The sequence below is a fragment of the Hemicordylus capensis genome, chromosome 6 (assembly GCF_027244095.1).
Source record: "Hemicordylus capensis ecotype Gifberg chromosome 6, rHemCap1.1.pri, whole genome shotgun sequence".
Classification (NCBI taxonomy): domain Eukaryota; kingdom Metazoa; phylum Chordata; class Lepidosauria; order Squamata; family Cordylidae; genus Hemicordylus; species Hemicordylus capensis.
Genome location: NC_069662.1, coordinates 28,154,425 through 28,177,689, shown reverse-complemented (window position 1 = coordinate 28,177,689; position 23,265 = coordinate 28,154,425). Strand labels below are relative to the sequence as shown.

General features: G+C 48.7%; 1 protein-coding gene across 5 annotated transcripts in view; it reads left to right on the top strand.

The window, feature by feature from the left end:
- Nucleotides 1–249: 249 nt before the first annotated feature.
- The window catches only part of ARHGEF40 (Rho guanine nucleotide exchange factor 40), a 49,615-nt gene continuing 26,599 nt past the window's right edge, over nucleotides 250–23,265 (top strand). For all 5 annotated transcript variants that reach the window (XM_053258947.1, XM_053258949.1, XM_053258946.1 and 2 more), the window contains exons 1-3: nucleotides 250–530; nucleotides 12,102–12,299; nucleotides 13,039–14,788. In XM_053258947.1, coding sequence (XP_053114922.1) covers nucleotides 528–530; nucleotides 12,102–12,299; nucleotides 13,039–14,788 — 1,951 coding nt within the window. In that variant the 5' untranslated portion in view covers nucleotides 250–527. The remainder of the gene's footprint in view (nucleotides 531–12,101; nucleotides 12,300–13,038; nucleotides 14,789–23,265) is intronic.

Here is a 23,265-nt window from a genome sequence, read left to right as displayed (position 1 = left end):
AGCCTTCCTTCCGAATGTGTGGCTTACGCTCACTGTGCTGAGAGGAAGTCACTCTGCACGAGCTCAGAGACACACACTCGCCTCTCCACCATCTCGTAGCAAAAGCTGAGCCCTGGAAGTGGAAATTCGGTTCAGGGGCCGATCTCCCTTGAGCCGCGGCTCCAATCGACTCTCGATCCTGGCTCGGGGGCCTTGTGGATCGCCTCAAGGGCACAGGGAGGCGGAGAGAGGAGACGGCGGCCGAGACTGGCCCCCTCCCCTCCCCATTCACTCACTCGGCGCTGCCGCAGTCGCGTCTCCACGTGCCCTTGGCCGGGCTCCGGCGGGGACTGCAGCTGCAGGCAGCCGAGGCGTCGGGGGCCGGGATTTCTGCCAGGGGTGGCTCCAGCTTGGGCTAGCCGGCCAAGGCGGCGGGGGGGCGGGGGCCGCAGCTTGCAGTCTGGAGGTTGCAACAGAAGCGACAGCAGCAGCCACAGCAGTAGATCAGGCGAGAGCCCGTCCCGTCTGTGCGTCCGCCTGCCTGCGCCATGGTGAGCCAGCGTGCGCTCTGCTTGGGGGGCCGGCGGGGGAGAGATGGGGGGCGCGGCGGTCTGTCTCCCGGGGACTCCTCGCGGGTAGGCAAAGGTGGCCGAAGGATTCTTCGAGGCTTTCTCGTCCCCGCCCCCTCCCCCGGTCCTGAAGGACGGGCACTAGCGGTGCAGGGGAGGGCTGGGCTCCCGGCAGGGCATTGCAATGGTCGCGGCGGGGGCGCGCGCATGGGTGGCCCGGGTGGGTTGGTGGGAAGAGATCCGCGGCACTGGGAAGCCCGCAGCACTCGGGTGCCAGGCTGGGAGGCAGCGGGGGAAGAGTTCTTGCCAGGGGTACACCACGTATGACAGCCTGATCGGTGTTTACTCGCAAGGAAACGCCGGGGCTGAAGCTTGCTGGACGCTCCTCGCCATGCTCTTTAATCGGGGTTGTAAAACGGCCTCGGAGGGACATTTGTTTCTTTCTCCTCCCTGGCTTGGAACGCGTGCTTTATGGGTGAAGTGGAGCTTCCAGTCGGCATTGTGTGATCTTGGGTAGGAGACAAGATGCTTGCCTTTACCTCGGGTTAATTAACACGGAATGCCGGCGGGCGAGTCTGGGCATCGTGAAGCGCACTTCCCAAATGATGCTCCCGCAGAGGCTTCCTTTTGCATTTCTGGCACCCCTGCAAACTGCCCTGGGTTACAGCACACACATCTCTAACTTATGCCTTGGCAGCTTTGTTGAATGGGAAGGTGGGGCACAGATATGCATTATAATGAACAATAATGCTCCTACTTAAAAATTGGTGCGCTTCATTCTGTTTTCTGTCCTGGCTGCTCCCATTAGCAATATTTACAGTTTGTTCTAGACCAAAAAAAAAGGTGTTGATACAATCCATTATGGGGAAAAAATGTGCTTGGATTTTGGCCACGACTGCTAGGAGCTCCTGAAAAGTTGGATCTGATGGAGGGAACTGATCTCATCTCTGAGCCCCGACCAAACAAAGCTCAGGTTCATCTCCCCTAGTAGAAGATGGCAACAGTATCTTTTTATGCGCATTTAAAAACATAAAACCAGAACTATGATCTGAGGGGAGATGGGCCACAAGGAGCACTTCTGGCCTAGAGCAGGTATTCCCAACGCTGGCCCCCCAGATATGGTTGGACTACAATGCCCATCATCCCCAGCTACAATGGTCAAAGCCATGGTGGCTGGGGAATGATAGGAGTTGTAGTCCAACAACATCTGGAGCCCCTAGGTTGGGAACCCGTGTCCTGGAGGATGGCTGTGAACACCTGATGATGTGAAGAAATCCCAGGAGTACATTCTGAGGTCTTACAACAGACCATATGCATCTCTGCCAAGGTCCTTCCGGCTTCCTCTCGGGCCCTGCCATTGGCACAGATCTGGTTGGCGAGGGGACCAGGACTGGGCCTTTTCAGTCTTCTGAATGGTGCCCTATAGGTGCTTTGCCCGTCTCTCTCCCCCCATGAGCTTGAAAACCCTCTTCTTCCAAGAGGCATTTTAAATCTGGTTTTGATTGGTTTTCCAGTTTGATCAATGTTAGTCTTGGTGTCACTGTTTTTAATATTTGTTGCTGCTTCTTTTAATTATGTGGTGAGGTGTTTTTTGTTTTTGTTTTTGGTATTTGTTGATTTTATTGTAAACAACTCAAGTAAGCGGGGTAAAAGAATTTGAAGTAAATAAACACATCTTTGGCATGCACCTTTTAAAAAATTGTGAGGACTGAACTACACATTACACAAAAAAGCATGGGAAACCCCACAGGCTGGTTCTTTTAAGGAAAAGCAGCCTCTGGTCGGGGGAGGGATGTGTGTGTAAAAGAGGTGGTGGAGAAGGGTCCCCCCCCTTTCCCTTGCCTAACCATTTTTCCTGCTGTTTTCTCCCCATGCAGTTCCAGATGTGGGTTTTGAAGGGAGAACATGCATTTAGAACTGTGTAGTGGGGAGGGGAAGAGGTTTGAGGAGGGACAGTCGCGACAGTAAAACCAACAGTGAAACCGCAGGTGGGGAAAGGGTTAAGCGACCCCTCCCTCCCCTGCTGCTTCTCTGCCCCCTCCCAAAGCTCCTTCTCCTTTGAAGAAGCAGCTGCTGGGTTTTGTTGCACATGTTTGCATGTGACATAGTTTGGACAAAGTGGGCCTAGCAAAGGTTTTGCTGATCTTCTGAGGGGGGAAGACCAAGGGCTGAGAGCCACCTCTTCCCTTAGCTCCCAGGGGCGGCTATGCCTAGGGGTCCCTTCCCCCTTCAGACACCCCTCTGGGATGAGGTTGCAGTACTGCAGGTGGTCCCTCTGGTCCCTTGCTTCATCTGTTGAAAATGGAAGGTGCCCGAAATTAACCCTTTTGGTCTGAACTGGAAGCCTTTGAAAAGCCCCTAATGATCCTTGATACCTCAAGGGTGGAATTGGCCACGTAGCTAAAAGATGCTGCACTTGTTCAGAGGTAATTTTTCAGCTTCTTTTGTCTCCATAGCAACCATTCCCCAGGTACAGGGGTGTGTGTTGAAACATAATTGTGTGAGCCAATGGTGGGTGAATACCTCAGCAGCAATTTCTGCCACCAAAGCATTACTTCCGAAAGCTGGTGAGCTAAAAGGATTAACCTATATAATCATGGTGTGGGTTTGTGTTTTTTTTAAAGTGGGTCTCAAGTATCTTTGAGAGAAAATTTCAGATCCCAAAGATACATTTTGATCTGGAGTACTCTTTATCAGGGAATATCTTTGAAATAGAATACATGATGTTTAATTTAAAAGAGATGTGTATCTAAAACTGTAGTAACTACTTACCTTTTAGAATTTTGCAAAATAATTACAGTATATAGCATATATTTACAAATACATTTATCAGATAAATAGAAATAATAAATTCATTTTTAATAGATTTAGAACAACTCACACAAAAAGAAGTTAACCATATAAAATCCCAGATGTCAAGGTGCCTAGAGATTCAACTGTGGTGCCTATACTTGGATATTTGGAGGAAATTTTGCTAAGTGTTCATTGTTTGGCTGCTAACCTTTTGGGCTGGCTTCTAGATCTAAAGGAAATTCTTTAAGGCCTGATTAATAGAGCTCCAATTTATGATTGTTAAAACAACATTTCATGTGAATATCTTTTTGACAAGGATGGGCCCCCTTTACATGCTACTTAAGTCAGGGCAATAATTTCAGTTTTTAAAATCTGTATTCCCTATTTAATAATAATTTTAAAATTGTAAGCTCCAGCCATTACTAAGAAGGTATTGTAAACTTGTATTCTATTTTCATAGGTTGGAGGGATATAGGATTCAAATCAAGCCTGTAGTGCCAGCAGGTCTCAAAACTTTGCCAGTGTAGAGGAGGCTGATAGTCTATGCCCACACAGTATCAGGGTTATGCTAGTATCAGCAGGGCTACAGAATTGTTTTGCAAGAACATTATGAAGAGGAAAGTTAGTCCCCTCACCAGTGAGGCTGCTTGGAATAGATGTGTAGTCAGACTTCTCTAGAGAAATAAAGAACAAGTGTGTTCTCCTTAGTCAAGGAGCCTTTTCCTGAAATCTTCTAAAACTCCTCTGATCATAGAAGCTGCCACTGAATAACATGTATCTATGCACCACTGGTTTCTGCACTATATCTCTGGGTACCTGGTGGTACTGGAGGCAATTTCTGGTTGTTTTTGGAAACAGAGTGCTGGACTAGGTGGGTCCATGGTCTAATTAAATCAAAGGAAAAAACGTTTGGTTTAAGGGATAGTTATGGGTGTGGCAGCTCCAAAAAGCACGTGTATTTGCCCCATGATTTTCATGCCATGAGAGCATGAGGTCTGATGTCTAGTTTGAGATATTGTTCTGGTCTATAAAATCACCTAGCCACCTAATGATACAGTGGGGAAATGACTTGATTAGCAAGCCAGAGGTTGCCGGTTCGAATCCCCACTGTTATGTTTCCCAGACAATGGGACACACCTATATTGGGCAGCAGCGATATAGGAAGATGCTGAAAGGCATCATCATCATCATTATTTTTATTATTTATTTGATTTCTATACCGCCCTTTCAAAAATGGCTCAGGATGGTTTACACAGAGAAATAATAAATAAATAAGATGGATCCCTGTCCCCAAAGGGCTCACAAGCTAAAAAGAAAAATAAGATAGACACCAGCAACAGTCACTGGAAGTACTGTGCTGGGGGTGGATAGGGCCAGGTACTCTCCCCCTGCTAAATCAAGAGAATTGCCACATTAAAAGGTGCCTCTTTGCCAAGTTAGCATCTCATACTGCGTGGAGGAGGCAGTGACAACCCCCTCCTGTATTCTAGCAAAGACAACCACAAGGCTCTGTGGTTGCCAGGAGTCGAAACCGACTTGATGCCACACTTTACTTTTCTTCACAAAATCACCTAATGGCGCTGGGAAGTAAGTGGGGAAGTAACCTGTCTAGAGAGCAGGAAGCTGTTGGTTCAAATCCTTCCTGGTGTGTTTCTCAGAATATGGGAAACTCCTATATTGGGCAGCAGTGATATAGGCAGGTGCTGAAAGGCATCATCTCACACTGCGTGGGAGAAGGCAATGGTAAACCACTCCTGTATTCTACCAAGTAAACCACATGGCTCCGTGGTCGCCAGGAATCGACACTGACTCGACGGCACAACCAACCAACCAAATCATAACCATGGAAACACAATTTGACTAGGTCCTCCATGTTCCAATATACTACCTGCATAGGCTAGTGGTGACAGCAAAAGCTGGGAATTAGTGTTATCAACAATTGCCTTTTTGTTGGCTTTGGCTGGTTTGCCAGTTATGTCTTTCCCTAGCGAAATCTCACCAAGCCCTGGCCACTTCCAGCTTGGATTCCTGCAATATGCGGTGCAGAGGGTTGATCTTGAGAAGTGTTCCGAAACCTCAGCTGGAACAGAATATGGCTGCCTGACTAGTGACAAGGATGCACATTCCTCTCATTTTGTGTGTGCTGTGTATTGGTTACCTATATTTTTCGCCTCAATTCAAAGTGCTGGTGCTTACCTTTAAGTCACGGCTCTCAAACTTGTTCCCTAGATGATGTTGGTCGAAAACTCCCATCATTCTCGGCCACTGCGGCTGAAGAGATTATGGGAGTTGTAGTCCAACATCTGGGGACCCATGTTTGAGAACCCCTGCCCTAAGTGGTTAGGGATCTGGGCAACTTCAGCACTTCCTTTTCTAGGATGTGTCGGCCCATATGCTCCAATGATGTGGCCTGCTTTGAGAACCTTTGCCATGGTGGGTTCAGTGGGCTTCTCTGTTAGGAGCAGGACCTTCTGGGTAGTAGTACAGACCTTGTAGAATATCCTTTTGTTGGAGGCCATGTTGTATCTGTCAGATATCAAGTTAAAACCTAGCACTTTTTTTGCCTTTGGATTGGGCTGATGCTATACTGGGCTCAGCTGGGTGATCTGGGTAATTTTCTCTTTTTTGTGCTGGAATTGCAAATATTTTTTTAAAATATTTTATAGAGCTTTGCTTTATTGTATTTTTATCATTGCCATAAGCCACCTTCTCAAGAAAGGCAGGGATATAAATGTTTATAAAGAAATAAAATTCTTACTTAAGATGCCCATGTTCCATATACCCCTGAAAAGAGTGGACTGTGTTTGGTAAATTCATCCAAGCATGATTCTATCTTCCTCAGTAGCCTCATTCAGACCTTAAAAATCATGCCGCTGTAACTGTGTATAGTGATGCAAATATGTTGGAAGTCCCACCCTCAACCTGTCAATCACCACTGCTCCCCACTGCTCATGCTTAGATTGGCATTTGTGTGAATAGGGAAGCGACCTATCCATGGTGGTGGGCGCTTCCGTGATCTTGAGGCTGGGGCAATAGGATTGGGCGCTTCCCTATTCACACAAATACTGCTCTAAGCAGGAGTGCAGGGAATTATGGTGATAGATGGTCTGGGGCGGGACCTCTGACCCATTTGTGTCGCACTACATGGTTACAGCAGCACATTTATAAATGTCTAAATGGGGCTAGTATGTCATCACTTTAGAAATGATCATTTGAACCTTGACTAATCTCCTTGCAATGACCTGCCTCTGCTGAAAACTGCTGCTGTGATTATGGTGTGATGTTGGGTGACAAATAGCTTTGCCTCTGTGGCATTTGATGTGTGATGGCTTTTTCACACAGGTCAAGTCATTGCGTCACATTCCTTGTATGATGAGCATACATGTGTGAACTTGCACAAAGACATGGTTTAACCTGAGCCAGTTCTGGTTTTCCCAGGATCAGCCCTTGTAGCATAGCAGCCAGGAGCTGTGAAACAGGATGTCCCCAGCTGAAACTTTGCCTCTGCTTTGAACTTGCTAGATGGTGTTAAACATGCCACTTTCTCTCAGCTTCAGACCTTTGTCTATAATATGGGGATAGCAATAGCCCTAGTGAGACATCATGTGTCCATGCGTTCAGGTGACATGTATTTGTGTGAATGACGGTGCATGCGTTTCTTTTAAAAGTGAATTGGGTAAAGGTCCCCTCAAATGCAGGGTACAGAGATAGAAAATGTATTACTCTTCATACACTGAACATAGTAGTCCTCTTCAGACGTTCCAAAACAAAACAAAACAGGGAGGGAACTCAGTACTCAAGTACAGCATTCCAAGAGCCTGCACAAACTTTGCCCCGCAGCTGATGTGTTTGAAAGCTTCAGGCCCCTGCATTTAGTGTCTGCAGAGACAAGTACTGTAAGCATGAAGCAATTCTTCCAGGCATGGAAAGATTCTCTTCACGTGTGCAAAGCGTGTTCAGTGCTGGGCCAAGACTTTTGAGCATGCTGGTGCCGGAATGGGGTTTTCAGGTGTGTTCTTGGAATGCTATACTTGAGCATAGTTTTCTGGAACAACTGAAGACAATTGCGTGAATCACTGTCCGTGTGCACAGATTGTGCATTGAACGACGTAGTGTATGAACAGGGCTAATATTGACCTAGCTTATAAGAACAGCCCTGCAGGATCAGGATCAGGCCCAAAGCCCATCTAGTCCAGCATCCTGTTTCACACAGTGGCCCACCAGATGTCCCTGGGAAACCCACAGGCAAGAGCTGAGGGCATGCCCTTTCTCCTGCTGTTACTCCCCTGCAACTGGTATTTAGAGGCATCCTGCCTCTGAGGCTGGAGGTGGCCTATAGCCCTCAGACTAGTAGCCAGTAATAGACCTGTCCTCCATGAATGCATCTAAACCCCTCTTAAAGTCATCCAGGTTGGTTACTGTCCCCACATCTTGTGGCAAGAGAATTCCAGAGGTTAATTATGCATTGTGTGCCTTACACAAGCCTTATCGGCTTGTAAAGATGATCGAGAATATATGTGAGGCACTTGGAGTACTTCAAAAGCACTATATGAATGCTAAATGATGAAAACAGGAGACTGCCTTTTACTGAGTCAGGCCACTGGTCCATCTGGGTCAGTATTGTCTGCAAGGGATGGCAGTAGCTCTCCAAAGTTTTGGACAGGGCTCTTTTCTCTCCCTGTGGGGAGATGCCAAGGATTGAACCTGGGACCTTAATCTGCATGCAAAGCCGGTACAGCCTCCCCGCTGATCATGATGCAGAGAGTGTCTCCTCCTTACTACTGAGTGACCTCAGCTAGCCCTCAACACCCTGAGGAATAGGAACGGACTCCGTTCAGCTTAGAAGCCCTGCCTTCTCGTGAGTTTGGGGTCCTTGAGCCTCCTCCTTGCCCAACGCATGCAAATATGTGGCACCGCTATTCCGACGTGTGCTAGTGATTGTGAGAACTGAGCTGGAGGATGTGGTCACGCAATTCTGATTCATCCGCCTGAAACGAAAGAGCGAAATGGTTTGTTTTGTGCCGAATACAGAGGATGGAAACGCTCCGGGGTGGTTGCAGTCTGCCCAGCTTTGCTGTGCACCTGCACAGAACTCTTCTCCAGGCAAGGCAAGGCAGGAAGCTTTCTGGGTAATGCTGTATGCTGGCTACCCTACCTGGCCAGCATAATCGGCCCCCAAAATGGTGTGGAGCATTTAGGTTGTGGGATGGTCTTCCGACTTAGAAACATAGGAAGCCGCCATATACTGAGTCAGACCATTGGTCTGTCTAGCTCAGTATTGTCTTCACAGACTGGCAGCAGCTTCTCCAAGGTTGCAGGCAGGAATCTCTCTCAGCCCTATCTTGGAGAAGCCAGGGAGGGAACTTGAAGCCTTCTGCTCTTCCCAGAGCGGCTTCATCCCCTGAGGGGAATATCTTGCAGTGCTCACACATCACGTCTCCCATTCAGATGCAACCAGGGCAGACCCTGCTTAGCTATGGGGACAAGTCATGCTTGCTACCACAAGACCAGCTCTCCTCTCCATGACTTGTTTACATGAGGGAATCCCCTTGATCCCCCCCTTCAGGTGTGTCTCTGTTATGGTGTAAAACTGGAGCTGTTGTGGCTGATGGGAATATAACGCTTCCAATGCTCTGTGAGTGCCTTTGAGACTGAGAGAGAGAGAGAGATTGAGAGAGAGAGAGAGAGAGAGAGAGAGACTCTGAGAAGGAAGTGGGCGGTGGGGAGTGAGGGGGGGGGAGATACTGCCATTGATATTTCTGGAGGAGGACGGCTGTCTGTGTTTCTGCCAGCCGCCCTTCTCGCTGGAACCGTCTGCCTTGCACACCCTCCAGGACAGTGAGCCAAGAAGGGGCCTCCCCACTCCTTCCTGACTCCTGCCAGTGTCTGTGTGGGAAGGGGGCGGTGGGCGGGGGGAGCTGCCTCTTCCTGCCGGGGATAGAAAACTTTCCCTCACAGTGGCTGGCTTTGAGTCTGTACTTTCCTGCCGCCGTGCCAGAAAGTGGCAAGCGCTGTGGGGGCGGGCGGGGGGGGGGAGATGCACATGCCTTCTGCCATTTTACAGAACAGGCTTGGGTTGGGGCTCAGCGGGGCTTGATCCCAGTCGCCTTTTTCCTTCGCTTTGGAACGGAGAAAGTGGCGTTGCCAGAGTGCAATGCAACCAGGTCAACCAGGTTGTCTTTTTGAGCCTTGTTGTTGGGGGAAGGAGACCGTGACTGAACTCAGAGCCAGCGTGGTGTAGTGGTTAGAGTGCTGGACTAGGACCGGGGAGACCCGAGTTCAAATCCCCACTCAGCCATGAAACGAGCTGGGTGACTCTGGGCCAGTCACTTCTCTCTCAGCCTAGCCTACTTCACAGGGTTGTTGTGAAAGAGAAACTCAAGTATGTAGTACAGCGCTCTGGGCTCCTTGGAGGAAGAGTGGGATATAAATGTTAAAATAATAATAAGAAGAACTGTACCATCTCCACAACCTACAAAAGCATTGGGCTGTTGTGGTTACCTGCGGCAACAAGCTCAGGATAGCTTTGTGCTTTGAGTGCCTTCAGGAGAGCACTCGAGACACCCTTGTTTAGCCAGGTTTTTAGTTGATTTAAAACCTGATTTTAAATTTTGTTAAAAATCTGTTTTTAACGGTTGATTTCAAGTTTATAGATGTTTTAATTAGTTGTCAACTGCCTTGAGACCTGGTTGTAGGGGTATGCAAATGTCTTAAATAAAAATAAATAAATATCTGAGAGGGTCACACCACTTTATGGTAGAACATCTGCTCCCTTCTTCAACTCTGGTGTCTCCAGTTTGTTTATTTTATTCATTCATTCATTCAGTTTCTATATTGTCCTTCCTAAATTGGCTCAGGGCGGTTTATATTAAAATCAAAAACACATAATAAAACAATTAAAATTTTCAAAAAAATAAACCAGATTAAAACTCATTAGAATTAAAACTAGATATGAATAGAACGTCAGGCTAAAAAGTCAGGCTTTAAGGCTTTCCTGAAGGCCTGTAGGTAAAACATCTCACATAGCAAGCATGTGAAATACTTTCTCTGAAGAGCCACAATCTGCCAGGCAAAACAAAAAGATGCCCAGGGTCTTTGGACTATTGCTTGATTTTTGAGTCATGCTTTTAATTTTTTTAAAATGCCTCTGAGCATATGCAGAGTGCCTTTCCCTCATCACATTGCATCCTCCTGAATCAGCCTGTGTATATCTGAGTATAGGTAGAAGGGCTTCCAGGGAGGCTTTTAGACCAGCCCATCTTCTTTTTATTATCATTTTAAAATTATTTACATTTTATATCCCACTCTTCCTCCAAGGAGCCCAGAGCGGTGCACTACATACTTAAGTTTCTCCTCACAACAACCCTGTGAAGTAGGTTAGGCTGAGAGAGAAGTGACTGGCCCAGAGTCACCCAGCAAGTATCATGGCTGAATGGAGATTTGAACTTGGGTCTCCCCGGTCCTAGTCCAGCACTCTTAACCACTACACCATACTGGCTCCAAAACTGGGCTTGTCCGGGATTTGAACCCGAGACCTCTCGCACCCTAAGCAAGAATCATACCCCTAGACCAACGAGCCTCATTTAGAAACTTAAGTACGAAGATCGTCCCACTTCGTAAGGATGGTGTGAGCATTGACACCTTCATTGTAGAGTAAAGAGATTATGGCACCAAGAAGTCCGTTCTAAGGACCTGCAGTGCTCAACCCCCTCTAAACCTTTTTGGAAAGGTTAACTGGAAAGTGGAGTTCCCTGTCACCTACAAAATTCATGTTCACATTTCTGGCCTAGTACCTGGAGCACCTTCCTAATTCTATAGTTTTCGGAATGCTCAGAACAAAGCTGGGATATATGAGCAAACTCATTTGATCTGGATTCTGGCACCAAGGCAAGAAAGCAGGGTTTTGTGTTTTTTTCTTCCTGCCTGCAGTGACAAAGGAACATTTTGAAATTCTGTTCCAGTACTAGGTGCGGATGTAGTGCATGCTAGGAACCGGTAGGCATGGTGAGAAAAGAGCTATTGTGGCTTTTTATTAGGTACGATTGGAAGATTTGGCATAATGGCTGCCTCTTGCTGCTGGCCCCCTTCCCTCACTGTTCTCTCCCCCCCACCCCCATTTCCTTTGCTGGGTGGAGCTGCGGAAGGAATGAGCTCACAGCTGCTAATGTATTCCAGATGGAGCCTGGGTTGTTCTGCTCTTAGGCCTTGGCACCTTCCCAAGCGCTTTCTTTCACGCTGCCCCTTCATGCCCCTGATTCTTTTACACATTGCTGATCTCTGTGTGCATCACTGTGTGCCACTTCTTTGCTACCCCGTCCCATCTGGCGGGCCACTAGGGGGCAGCGGTCTGTCCCGAGGCACAAAGCTATCCCGAGCTAGTTGCTGCAGGTAACCACAACAGCCCAATGCTGTTGTAGGTTGCTGAGCAAGGCAGACACGGGATGAGGTCAGGTAGAACGGGCCCTGGCACCAGTGCTGCATCACGGGTTGTGGTGCGTCACACAAGAGCCAGGCAACAACAAAGGGACATTGCACTTGTACAGAGACAGGGCAGTGTGGTAGCACCGGTGCAACTGTTTGGGGCCAGGGTCGGTGGTGTTGATTATTGCAGGGCATTTGATGGTGTGGTGATCTGCATAGATTGTCCGATGGTTGCATTTTAGGATTGGGGAAGCAGGACAGGCCCAGGAGGGCTGTTGGTTGTTAACCATTTAACCAATTCTCATTCTCTCTCTCTCTCTCTCTCTGATGTGTTCACAGGAACCCGAACCAGTGGAGGAATGTGTCCAGAGCACACTGGCTGCCTTGTATCCCCCCTTCGAAGCCACTGCCCCCACCCTGCTGAGCCAGGTCTTCGAGGTGCTAGAGCGGACGTACCAGCACGACGCCTTGCGCTACACCCTGGACTTCCTTGTTCCTGCCAAGCACATTTTGGCTCGTGTCCAGAGTGAAGCTTGTGTGAGTCCCCGCCGGAGTCCCTCGAGTGCCTCTGAGTGGGAAATGGAGCTCTGGATGGGGCAACATAAAAGCAGTCTGTTCTGATTCTGGAATCCCAGGGTAGACCTCCCTCTGCAGTGTTCATAGATCTAAAGCTTGGCTCGGGAACCATTTCTTGCATTCTAGGGCTCGGTCCTAGAATGTGGTTGAGTCTTGGCATCATTGCTTTGCCTCAGCCCTGTGCATCAGTCAAGTGTTGGCAGATGTGGTTTTGCAAGGGGAAAATATTGTCTGTTCTTAGGGGGTTTAGGATGCTTAATCCATAACTGGGCTTTCTCTCTTTCTCGATACCCAAAGCTGTGTACATTCTGCGATTTCATGATATAGAAACGGTGCAGTTCCTATATAACGAGAACCTTAGGGTGCAGTTTCTGCATCCTGAGAATCTCAGCTTTTATGGAAAAACCCAATAAAATTTTTCGGCCTTAAGATGGTGAAACTATTCTTAAAAGGGAAATGGCAGATGAAGTGTCAGGCACCAGAGGGAGGAACTGAGCAGGATTTCTTATGGTCAGGGGGAAGCTCTTTGCTCCTTCTCATGATTCACGGAAGTAGGCTAAATAAATCAATAGATGCAAATTTGCATGATGCATACTGGTCACTGAATTCAGGGTTTCTTGGTGCAGATATTTTTGGGCGCACAAAGTATACACAGCCCTGGGTGCAATGATCTCATGTTCTCTCTTTCCCAACTCTTCAGGCCCAGTACAGTGGCTTTGTTTTCTGCCACGAGGGCTGGCCACTGTGCCTTCGGGAGAAGATTCTGGTGCAGCTGGGATCATTGCCCTGGCAACGCCTGTGCCCTGGAGACTTCTACCTGCAAGTGGTGCCTCACCGGGAGTGTGCCCCACGCCTGGTGCTGAAGTGCCTGTCGCTGGAGGGCCGGGGCATCCAGGAGCTGCCAGTGCCCCCCGACTCCTACCCTTTCCTCTTCACCGTTGAGTGGCTCAACGGCATCAACAAGGAACGCCGGGTGGGACGCCTGGAGCGCTGCCTGCTGGCGGCAGGGGAGAAGGTCCTGAGCCTGCCCTGGCCTGAGCTGGTCTATCCCCAGTTTGTGCACAAAGACGGCTTCATCGTGGGCCAGCGCTGCCCTGCGGACTTGGCTCCCGAGGCGCTGGGGGCACGGAGCCCCGGGGACGGACGCCATTCTGGCGGGGAGAGCCGGGAGTCCGAGGGAGAGTACGTTCATCTCCTGGAGGTCAGCCCCACCTTCCACCAAGCACCCAGGATCCCTGAGCCTTTCGGTGCGCAGATCCAGACCATGCCTGCTCGCAAGGGACACAACAAAAGCCGCAGCCGGCGCCACCGGGCCTGGCTCCATCATAAGTCCGGGTGTGGGGAGAACTTTGCCTTGCGTAAAGCCTGCAAAACCCAGGAGACTGGGCGGTCTGGCCAGGTGAATAGCGCGCAAGGGGAAAAGGTCGGCCAGCAAAGAGGAGCTCCTAGTCCGGTGCCGGGTCGAGCGTCCGAGGTCTCTCAGGCAGTTGGGAGCCAGAGTCCTGGGCTGCTAGAGCAAAGCCAGAGTCCCTCTGGGACTGAGACCCGGCCAGCCATTTTTGGTGGTGGTGGTGGTGCTGTTGCTGAAGACTCGGGGCTAGGGAAAGCAGAGCTGCCAGGGCCTGTCAACCAAGACCCAGCTCCTTCTAGGGAGGACAGCAGTGAGAACCCGTCTCCAACTTCAGCGACGCCCAAACGCACTGCCAAGGGAAACCGCCGCAAAAAAAAAGGTGCAGGGAGAGGGGCTGGTGGCCGACTCAGACAGGGAGGTGATTTGGCTAGCCAAGAAGCCGGGCCTGATCTGAAAGATCCTGGAAAGCAGGATGTCTGCACCGGTACCGGGAAACAGGATTCTAGAAATGGAGAACGCAGCATTAGTACCAGAGAGCAGGCAGTCAGCACTGAGGAATGCTGTGTGGGCATCGCCGATTGTAATGGAACCCGAGAGAAAAGTGGCAGCACTGGAGAGGAGGGTGTTGGCACCAGTGAGCTGGTTGTTGGCATACAAGAGTGTTGTCTTGGCACCAGAGGATCAGAGACTGGCACAGAAGATGTTTCCATTGGCATAGAGGGCAGTAGTATTGACAACAGAGAGAGGAGCATTGACAGAGAAGGCCCAAGCCTTAGTGCCAAAGAGCAGGCTACTCTAGTTGGTGCTGGAGAACCAAGCATTGGCCCAGAGGAGCAGCCTGTTAGCATCTCAGAACAAGGGATTGACAATGAAGGACAGTGCCCAAGAGAGGAGGGCAGCGTGGCTGCTATTGAAGAAGCAACGCTTAATGAATTGCCAGAGAAGAACAAGCCAAGTCTTGATGGGAGAAAGGAAGGTCTAAGTGTTGCATCTGAGCAGGGGGCAGAGGAAATGCAGGATAGTCCTTGGCTTGCTGCAGCTCATCCTGAGCAGACTGTAGACTGGGATCTTCTGCGATCAGGTGTCTTTGCCCTAACTGGTAAGTCAGTAAGTGAGCACTTCTGGGCTGGAAGCATCTTCTGGAAGGACTTGAGGTTGGCTTGTCTATCCTTCTTGTGGCTCTTAGAAGGTTCAGATAACCTTATCCTCTTTTAGGGCTTCTATATTCACAACGGTGTGAATATGCAGTGGTAGGATTATGGGGAAACTGAGTTTGATAGCAAATGCACCTCAGCTTTCACTGCAGATTGAATGGTTTTAAACCTGTCAAGCTGCTGTTCCAGGCAATGCTATTTTTGTCAGGGAGGGCATAGCTATTGCAGGAGACCCAACGTCTTCTTCTCCCAGGTAGTGGATCTATACACTTTCTGGGCATCATAGCTCTGTGGTGAAATACATGCTTGGCATGCAGAAGGCTCCAGGTTCAATCCTCAGCATCTCCAAGTATTGCTGGGGAGAGAATATTGAGTTAGATGGACCAGTGGTCTAACTCAATACATAGGTTACATAGGTAGCTATCTTATACTGAGTCAGACCATTAGTCCATCTAGCTCAGTATTGTCTACTCTGACTGGCATTGGCTCTCCAAGGTTTCAGGCAAGAGTCTTTCCCAACCCTACCTGGAGATTCTGCCAGGGATTGAACCTGGAACCTTCTGCATGTAAGGCAGATGTTCTATCACTGAGCTACAGCCCCATCCTCAGTATAAAAAAGCTTTCTGTGTTCATCATATTCCTTGGAAATCATATTGCTCAAACAACAAACTCTGCCCTTTCCCTTTTCTAGGTGTAACCATAGCTACTGCAGTAATAGGTGTAGTATGGATCATGGTTATGTGAATGACACAGACGCCTATTGGGTGATGCCAGTGAAGTCACTGCAATAAGAGACATTGACCCATGTTGCTTAGAGAATTCTACATACCCCAACACTGCAAGTGCACAATTCTCCCTTTGCTTTTTTCTCTTTGGAGACGGTGTAGTCCCAGTCTTGTGCTGGGAAACATGTCTACTCCAATATGGTTATTCCCCCACTTCCTTCCTGCCATGGTAAGGCTGCCTTTGCCCCGCTCAGTTACATGGGGATGGGGATATACTCAGTGTGTCTAAGGCTAAGAGAAACCGATAAACTGCTGCAAAGTTGGTTTTAAAGTGGCTCTTAACTCAGAGGTGGCTCTACTAATGAGGCAAAGTAAGGAGGCCACATCAGGAGGTAGATTTTGGTTGCCATTAAAGATGACGGAGTGGAAGACAGCCAGATCTTCCAGGAAGTTCTTCTGTGCAAGCCCCACTGAAATGCAAAGGAGCTGTGTGAGAGCAGAGGACACAGTTCATGTGAGAAGGATGGTGAGAAGTCTGGAAACCAAGTCCTGAGAGGAACAGTTGAAGAAACTGCACATGTTTAGTCTGGAGAAGGGAAGACTTGAGGAACATAGGAAGTTGCCTTCTACTGAGTCAGACCATTGGGTCCATCTAGCTCAGACTGGCAGCAGCTTCTCCAAGGCTGCAGGCAGGAGTCTCTCTCAGCCCTATCTTGGCGATTCCAGGGAGGGAACTTGGAACCTTCTACATGCCAGCATGCAGGTGCTCTTCCCAGAGTGGCCCCATCCCGAGGGGAATATCTTACAGTGCTCACACATGTAGTCTCCCATTCAAATGCAAACCAGGGTGGACGTGCTTAGCAAAGGCGGCAGTGCATGCTTGCTACCACAAGACCAGCTCCCCAGAGAGATACAAGAGCTGTCTTCCTGTCTTCAAACATCTGAAGGGTTAGGAACACCAGAAGCCGCCTTACACTGAGTCAGCTCAGTTTTGAGTCAGCTCAGTTTTATCTACACCAGGTCTGCTCTGACCCTTCTGCAGGTGTTGGCCTACAATTCCCATAATCTCTGGCTGTTGGCCACTGTGGCTGGGGTTTATGGGAGTTGTAGTTCAAAAACAGCTGGGGTGCCTAAGTTGAGCAGGCTTGGTCTACACTGACTGACAGTGGCTTCTCCAGGTTTTTAGGCAGGTGTCTTTCTTGGCCCTACCTGGATTGAACCTGGGACCTTCTGTGTGCAAAGCAGAACGTCTACCACTGAGCTATGACCCCATCCTCATATAGAAGAAGGAACAGAAGTGTTCCCTGTTGTTCCTGAGGGCAGGACTAGGACTAGAGGGTAGGACTAGAACAGGTTGGAATCACAAGGAAACAGATTCAGGCTAGTCATCACTGGGAAGAATTTCCTAACTGTAAGAGTTGCTTGAAAATGGTACAGTCTGCCTCATTCAGTGGTGGGCTCCAGAGAGGTTCCCAGCAGCCAGGAGACACAGTTGGGCAGGGGCTCCCCAGTGCCGAAACCATGCCAGCTTCATCTTCAAGGCCCCCCATTAATTACCTCTGGGGGTGCGGGGCCTCACCGCTAATTCACATCTTCACCACCAGGAGAGCGGCAGGGGTGGGTAGGCTTCTTCCTGGTTTCCCCCCACTCTGCTACTGCTGGAAGCACGTGGGCTTCCCATCTTCCAAACAGTGCAGGTGTGCTGTTTGGAGGAAGGGAAACCTGCACGCTGGCATTAGTATTGTCGGGGGAAGCCCGCCCACCGCTGCCGCTTCCCTGGCAGCAAAGATGGGAAGTAGCGGCAAGTGCGGCAGGGTATTGGGGTGACGGCAACTTGTGGACAAGGGGGGGACTGCCCTGGGGGCCCGTGGGGGGCCTCTCAAACCATGTGGGCCAGGTGCAACTGTCCTCCCTTGTCCAATGGAAGCTACACCCATGGTGGGCTCAACTTTGCCAATAGCTTTCAAACAGATCTGTCAGGAATGTTGCAACAGCTTCCTGTACTGAGCAGCGGGGTTGGGCTAGAAGGCCTCTAAGATCTGTTGCATCTGTAAAAGCCAGTGATTTCCCTGAAGCTTGTGCTGGAGATCTTCCCCATGAATTGCCCCCATGTGGAACTTGCTTCCAAGTCGGGATGCATAGGACCGGGCTGCAAGGTTTGCAGTGGCGTGGTGCCCAGCCTCCTGTTAGGAAGCACAACCCAGGTTGCCTCTGCCTGTGCTCGCGGGACTTCTGCCGAACCACTGTTCTTAGCCTGACTGCCCTTTATCCAGCATTTTGCCGTCTTACGAAACATCACGAGGTCTGAGCAAAACAAGCCTCCTTGCTCGCCACATCGCGATGCCTGCCAAAACCGCTGCCTGACCCGAAGCCACAAGACATAACCCAAAATAACACCAGACCCTGATCGTGTTACCAAAGGGCTGTGGCTTGAATGGGAGGCAGACCTCCTAGAGGGGACAGTCACGGAGGGGAAGCGTAAACAAAGCAAAGGAAGGGACGGGGGGGGGGAAGAGGGAGAGCTTAGGGGAGCACTGGAAGAGGCAGCAGACAGGCAGAGCAAAGAGAGGACCCGATTCGGGGACAGCTTGCAGCATATCTCACCCCCTTGCTGTCTTACCCACCAGGTCTTTCTAGTCGACTTTTCTCCAACAGCAGCCGAGCAGGCACCCCTTGTAGGGATGTGCACAAGCTGCTCATGCAGTACCTTGTGGGGAGGGGGAGGGGGAGGTACCGTTAAGATGCAGGCAAGGAGCTCCTGACCTGCTTGCCCTGCCCCGTTGCTTCCTGTCCCCCTGGCGCTTGTTTTAGAAACAGCTGTGCGGGGCTGCAGCACTACTTCCTGCAGTCCCGTGTGGCATTGGCAGGCACGTGGCCAGGGTGCCTGTGTGGTCAGCCGCACAGTGCTGTGTGTGTGCCAATGTAGTCCTGCTCGGCTGTTTCTAAAATGAGCGCTGGCGGGTGGTGGGGGAGTGGGGGTGAGCAGGTCATAGCTCCTTACCTGCATCTTGATGGTACCCCTTCCGGCCTGTTGAGACGGCTTGAATGCCGGCGTTCGAGCCTGTTCAGCGCTTGAATCTCATCCCTAACCCCTCGAAAGGGAGGGTTTGTGACTGTAGCTCAGTGGAGTGACTGAGCATCTGCTTTGCATGCAGAAGGTCCCAGACTCAATCCTTGGCATTGCCCAAATAGCGCTGGGGCGGCAGGGTGGGGGTGGGGAGCCCTACCTGAAACCCTAGAGAGCCCTTGCCAGCTAGTGCAGACAGCACTGAGCTCGATGCAGGGGTGGGCCAAGATATTGTGGTGCCTGAGGCAGGGCACCAAATGCTGTCTTGTCCTTCAGCCCTGGGGCCTTGCAAAACTGGCCAGGGTCCGGTTGGCCCCAAATTGCTGCTCTGATATGGGGGCACATTCTTGCCCAGCTGGCACCCCAATAATCTGCAGCCTGAGGTGACTGCCTCAGCTTGCCTCATGGAAGGGACGCCCCTGACTAGATGGACCTCCGGCCTGATATGGTATAAGGCAGCTATTTATGTAACCTAAATCAAAACTCAGAAGCAGGACATATTAGAGAGAGCTATCTCCTCTTGGTTGTTCCCAGCACGTGGTAATCTGAGAGATATTGCCAATGAACATAGAAGCTCCATTTAGCATCATGGCTGATAATCATTGCCCTTCTGTGAGTTTTCTTTCATCCTCCCATTGCTATTTCAGTCTTCCATCCAGATTTTTCACTTTTTGTGCCAGCAATCAGTTTGCAGCAGCAGCTAACCAGCTGGCTCTGGAAGCTCACAAGCAGGGCATGAGAAGCAAAAACATTGCCTGCTGTCTGTCACCAGCAGCTGGCAATCAGAGCTACACTGCCTCTGAACATGGAGGCTTGATTGATTGACTGATTGATTTATATACCGCCCTTCCAAAAATGGCTCCGGGCGGTTTACATCATTACATTACATTTTTAGCTATCAGACCTTTGATTAACTTATTTTCCACCGATATATCTAGTTCTTTTAGCCCTTGGTCAAAATTAGAGTGGATCATACCCCATTTGAGAAGTGGGGGGGGGGATCATAAAACTGTTTACCCTCAAACCATCTGCAGAGATACTGAGAAGTGTGATTGCTTGTTTTTTAAAAAACCCAGGGAAGATCTTATGTGTTCATCGTCTATGCTTTTTTCTCGCAAGACATGGAAGAAATCACTTCTGGTCTAAGCACCTATGGACATAAAAGCATGCTTACGGTATAACAAAGGCATGTTGTGGGGTCTCTTTGACTCCTAGTGCCTGAACTGCACTTTCTGTTAACATGGAGTGTAATGGGGTTGTTGATACTCCAAAACTGATAAAAAGGGCACTTTCAGATAATATTACTAGGAGGTGGTGGATGAAACACCACAGGACACTTAACATCATTAAGGTTGATCCTGACCTGGAAAATTGAGTTGCATAAAGTTTTATTATTATTATTTTCCTTCTCAAATGGGGTACAGTCCACCTTGATGGTGATCAAGGGTTAAAAAGCCCTCTACCCTAGTGGGAAAATGCAGTTTATTTTCAATGAATCTGCTAGAGACATTTGGGTTCACCATATCAGCTTAGTGATGACTGAACATTGCCTGTGTAAAACAGCTGTCGTTTGAAAAGACCCCTTAAGGTGGATGTATAAGAACATGGCATCAAAAACCACGGGAAGAGGTTAAGTATCAGTGGTAAGAAATTCTGTGGTAGTGTTGCTATGTGGGGGGTACATTTATATTAAGCAGGGAGACAACAACTGGTCCTTTTCAGTCCCAGCACAGCATCTCTCCAATGGCTGTTGCTGGTGTCTACCTAGTTTCTTTTTATACTGGGAGCCCTTTGGGAGATAGAGGACCATCTCCTCTGTGTTATTCTTTTTCTGTATAAGCTGCTCTGAGATCTTTTTGCTGTTGAACCTTTTGGGTGAGATTTCCCTGAATAATAATAATTAAGGGTGTGTGTGAAGTGAGGTCCGAGCACAGGTTTGGCGCTGCAGGGAAGGAAATGGTGAGCAAGAGCTTTAAGAAAGAGGAGAGCAGGTCCTTACTATCCCATGCAGCTTCCTGCTGAGACGGCATGTGTCCCAAGTGCTCACACACAACGCCAACATGCACATAGTGTCCATGCATGCGTGGGTGCCATTTGCATGGTCAACATGGTGTTGCTGACCATGCACATGGTGGCCGTGCTGAACCTGTGCTCGAACCTCGGTTCGTGCACACCCTTAATAATAAGAAAATACAATCTATATGCAGACTTAACTTTCATGTAATTTCCATATTTGCAAACCAACTACAAATCCTAAAAATAGGGCACTGGTTCTTCTGAGAGATCTTTTCAGGGTCTGGCTATCTGGAGACATTCCCTTGCCTCCAGGGGAAAAAAACCCCAAACCCTCTCTATATATTGTGTGTTGCATAGCTGCTGCTGTAGAGCTAATTGGAACTTACAGGAAGCTTGACAGAAGATGGCAGGAAATGGAATTTTTGGATCACTGGGAAATTATAGCTTTTTTCCAAATCTGAATGGCAGCATACCTCTGGTAAGATGAGGTATGAGGAAGTAACTTTTTTTATGAAGAATGAGCTCAGGGGCTCTTCCTATAATATATATATTTTAAAAATCTGTTTGGGTTTAGGAGATGGACATGGCTTGCTTAAAATCAGTGGCTTATGCTAAAATCCATCCTCTGCTTCTCTTTTAATCTGGTATGTATATGTTTATCCAGTGCTTTTCTATCAAGCATTACTCAAGGCAGTGTACAATGAAACTTAAAATACAAATACAAAAGACAGTGGCTGATGCCCAGACCTGAAGCGCCAGGGCTACAGGAGAAGTGTTGCTTATGTAGTGGTGGGATGCATTTCAATGACCTCCCCTTCTTGTGGAAGGACTGGATGCCTTCTGAAATTATGTCCCTGAGGGCTGTGTGACCCTCAGGGACATATAATTTTGGTGAGTTCATCAAAATCCACCCCCTCACATGAGCAGTGGAACTGAATTGGGCAAACTCTTTAGGAACACTGGTGTGTCTCCTGTAGCACTGGATGGATGTCAGTGATGGTCCCTGAACCCTCTTCCAGCATGTAACCACACATAACATTTCTTCCTTGCATTTGGTCCTTTCCACACATTACATGGCAATGCAAACCCAGTATTTGTAGAATGTAAATCCAAGTTTGCAACCAAGTGTACACTTGACAGGGTGCTGCAGCCAATCCTGGCTCTCTAATGAAATTGCCAATACAAAGCTTTAAGATGTACATTAAAACACACACGCACACACAAGCTCTGATTTTACTCAACTGGTAACTGTTTTGTTCTGGTTTCAACTCAGTTTTCCCCTCTGAACCCTGTTCTAAGATTTCTTTGGTTTTATCCTTTTCTTCTCCAGAGTAATTTCATACTAATATGATTACGACAAATATTTATATACCACTTTTCAACAAAAGTTTCCAAAGCAATTTACATAGATATATATATATATATATATAATTTTTTAAAATGGCTCCTGTCCCCAAAGGGCTCACAACCTAAAAAAGAAATATGAGATCGATACCAGCAGTAGCCTCTGAAGGCCGGATGTTGTGCTGGGCATGGATAGTAAATTCTGTGGAACTTACTTTGCTTTAGTTTCATCCCCACGTGCTCAGAGAATCTAGATCAGGGCTGCACAACTTGGGCCCTCCCACTGGTTTTGGGCTACGATTCCCATAATGGTGGCCAGTAGTCAGCCATGGTGGCCAGTAGTCAGGGATTATGGGAGTTGTAGTCCATCATCTGCAGGAGGGCTGAAGTTGTGCAGACGTGATCCAGATGAAACTCCAAATGCAGTTTCTTCCTCTTCATGATCCCTTGTTTTGATGCCTCAAGCACTGTATGCTGAGAATGGCTATCCCATCTGCCCTTCCACAGAGCCTGTGTTGGATTAGAACATTCTAGTCAGACGAGGAGGACACATTTACTTATACTCATGGCACAGGCCGAGGCATTTCCATAGGAGAAATTTACGCTGGGCAAGGGGAATTAATCTTTCTTTGCAAGGCTTCGGGGCTTTCACCTGTACTCTTCGTAGAGATTGGAAAAACCTAGGACGCTGCCTTTTACTGAGTCAGACACTTGGTCCATGTAGCTCAGTATGACCTTCACTGACTGGCAGCAGCTCTCCAAGGGTGCAGGCAGGGCTCTCTCTCAGCCCTATCGATGCCAGGGAGGGAACTTGGAACTTTCTGCATGCAAAGCAGATGCTTTGCTACTGAGCTACAGTCAACATGGACAACATAATTTTCCACAGGGAAAAAAACATTTATTTATGCTTTATGGCCCTATTATTATTATTATTATTATTATTATTATTATTATTATTATTAATTCGATTTCTATACCGCCCTTCCACAAATGGCTCAGGGCGGTTTAAACAGACAAATAACAAACAAATAAGATGAAACCCTGTCCCCAAAGGGCTCACATTCTAAAAAGAAACATAAGAGAGACACCAGCAACAGTCACTGGAAGTACTGTCCTGGGGGTGGATAGGGCCAGTTACTCTCCCCCTGCTAAATAAAGAGAATCACCATGGTAAAAGGTGCCTCTTTGCCCAGTTAGCAGGGGTTCAGTCCAGGGGGTTCCCAACGTGTGGAACTCCAGATGTTGCTGAACTACAACTCCCATCATCCCC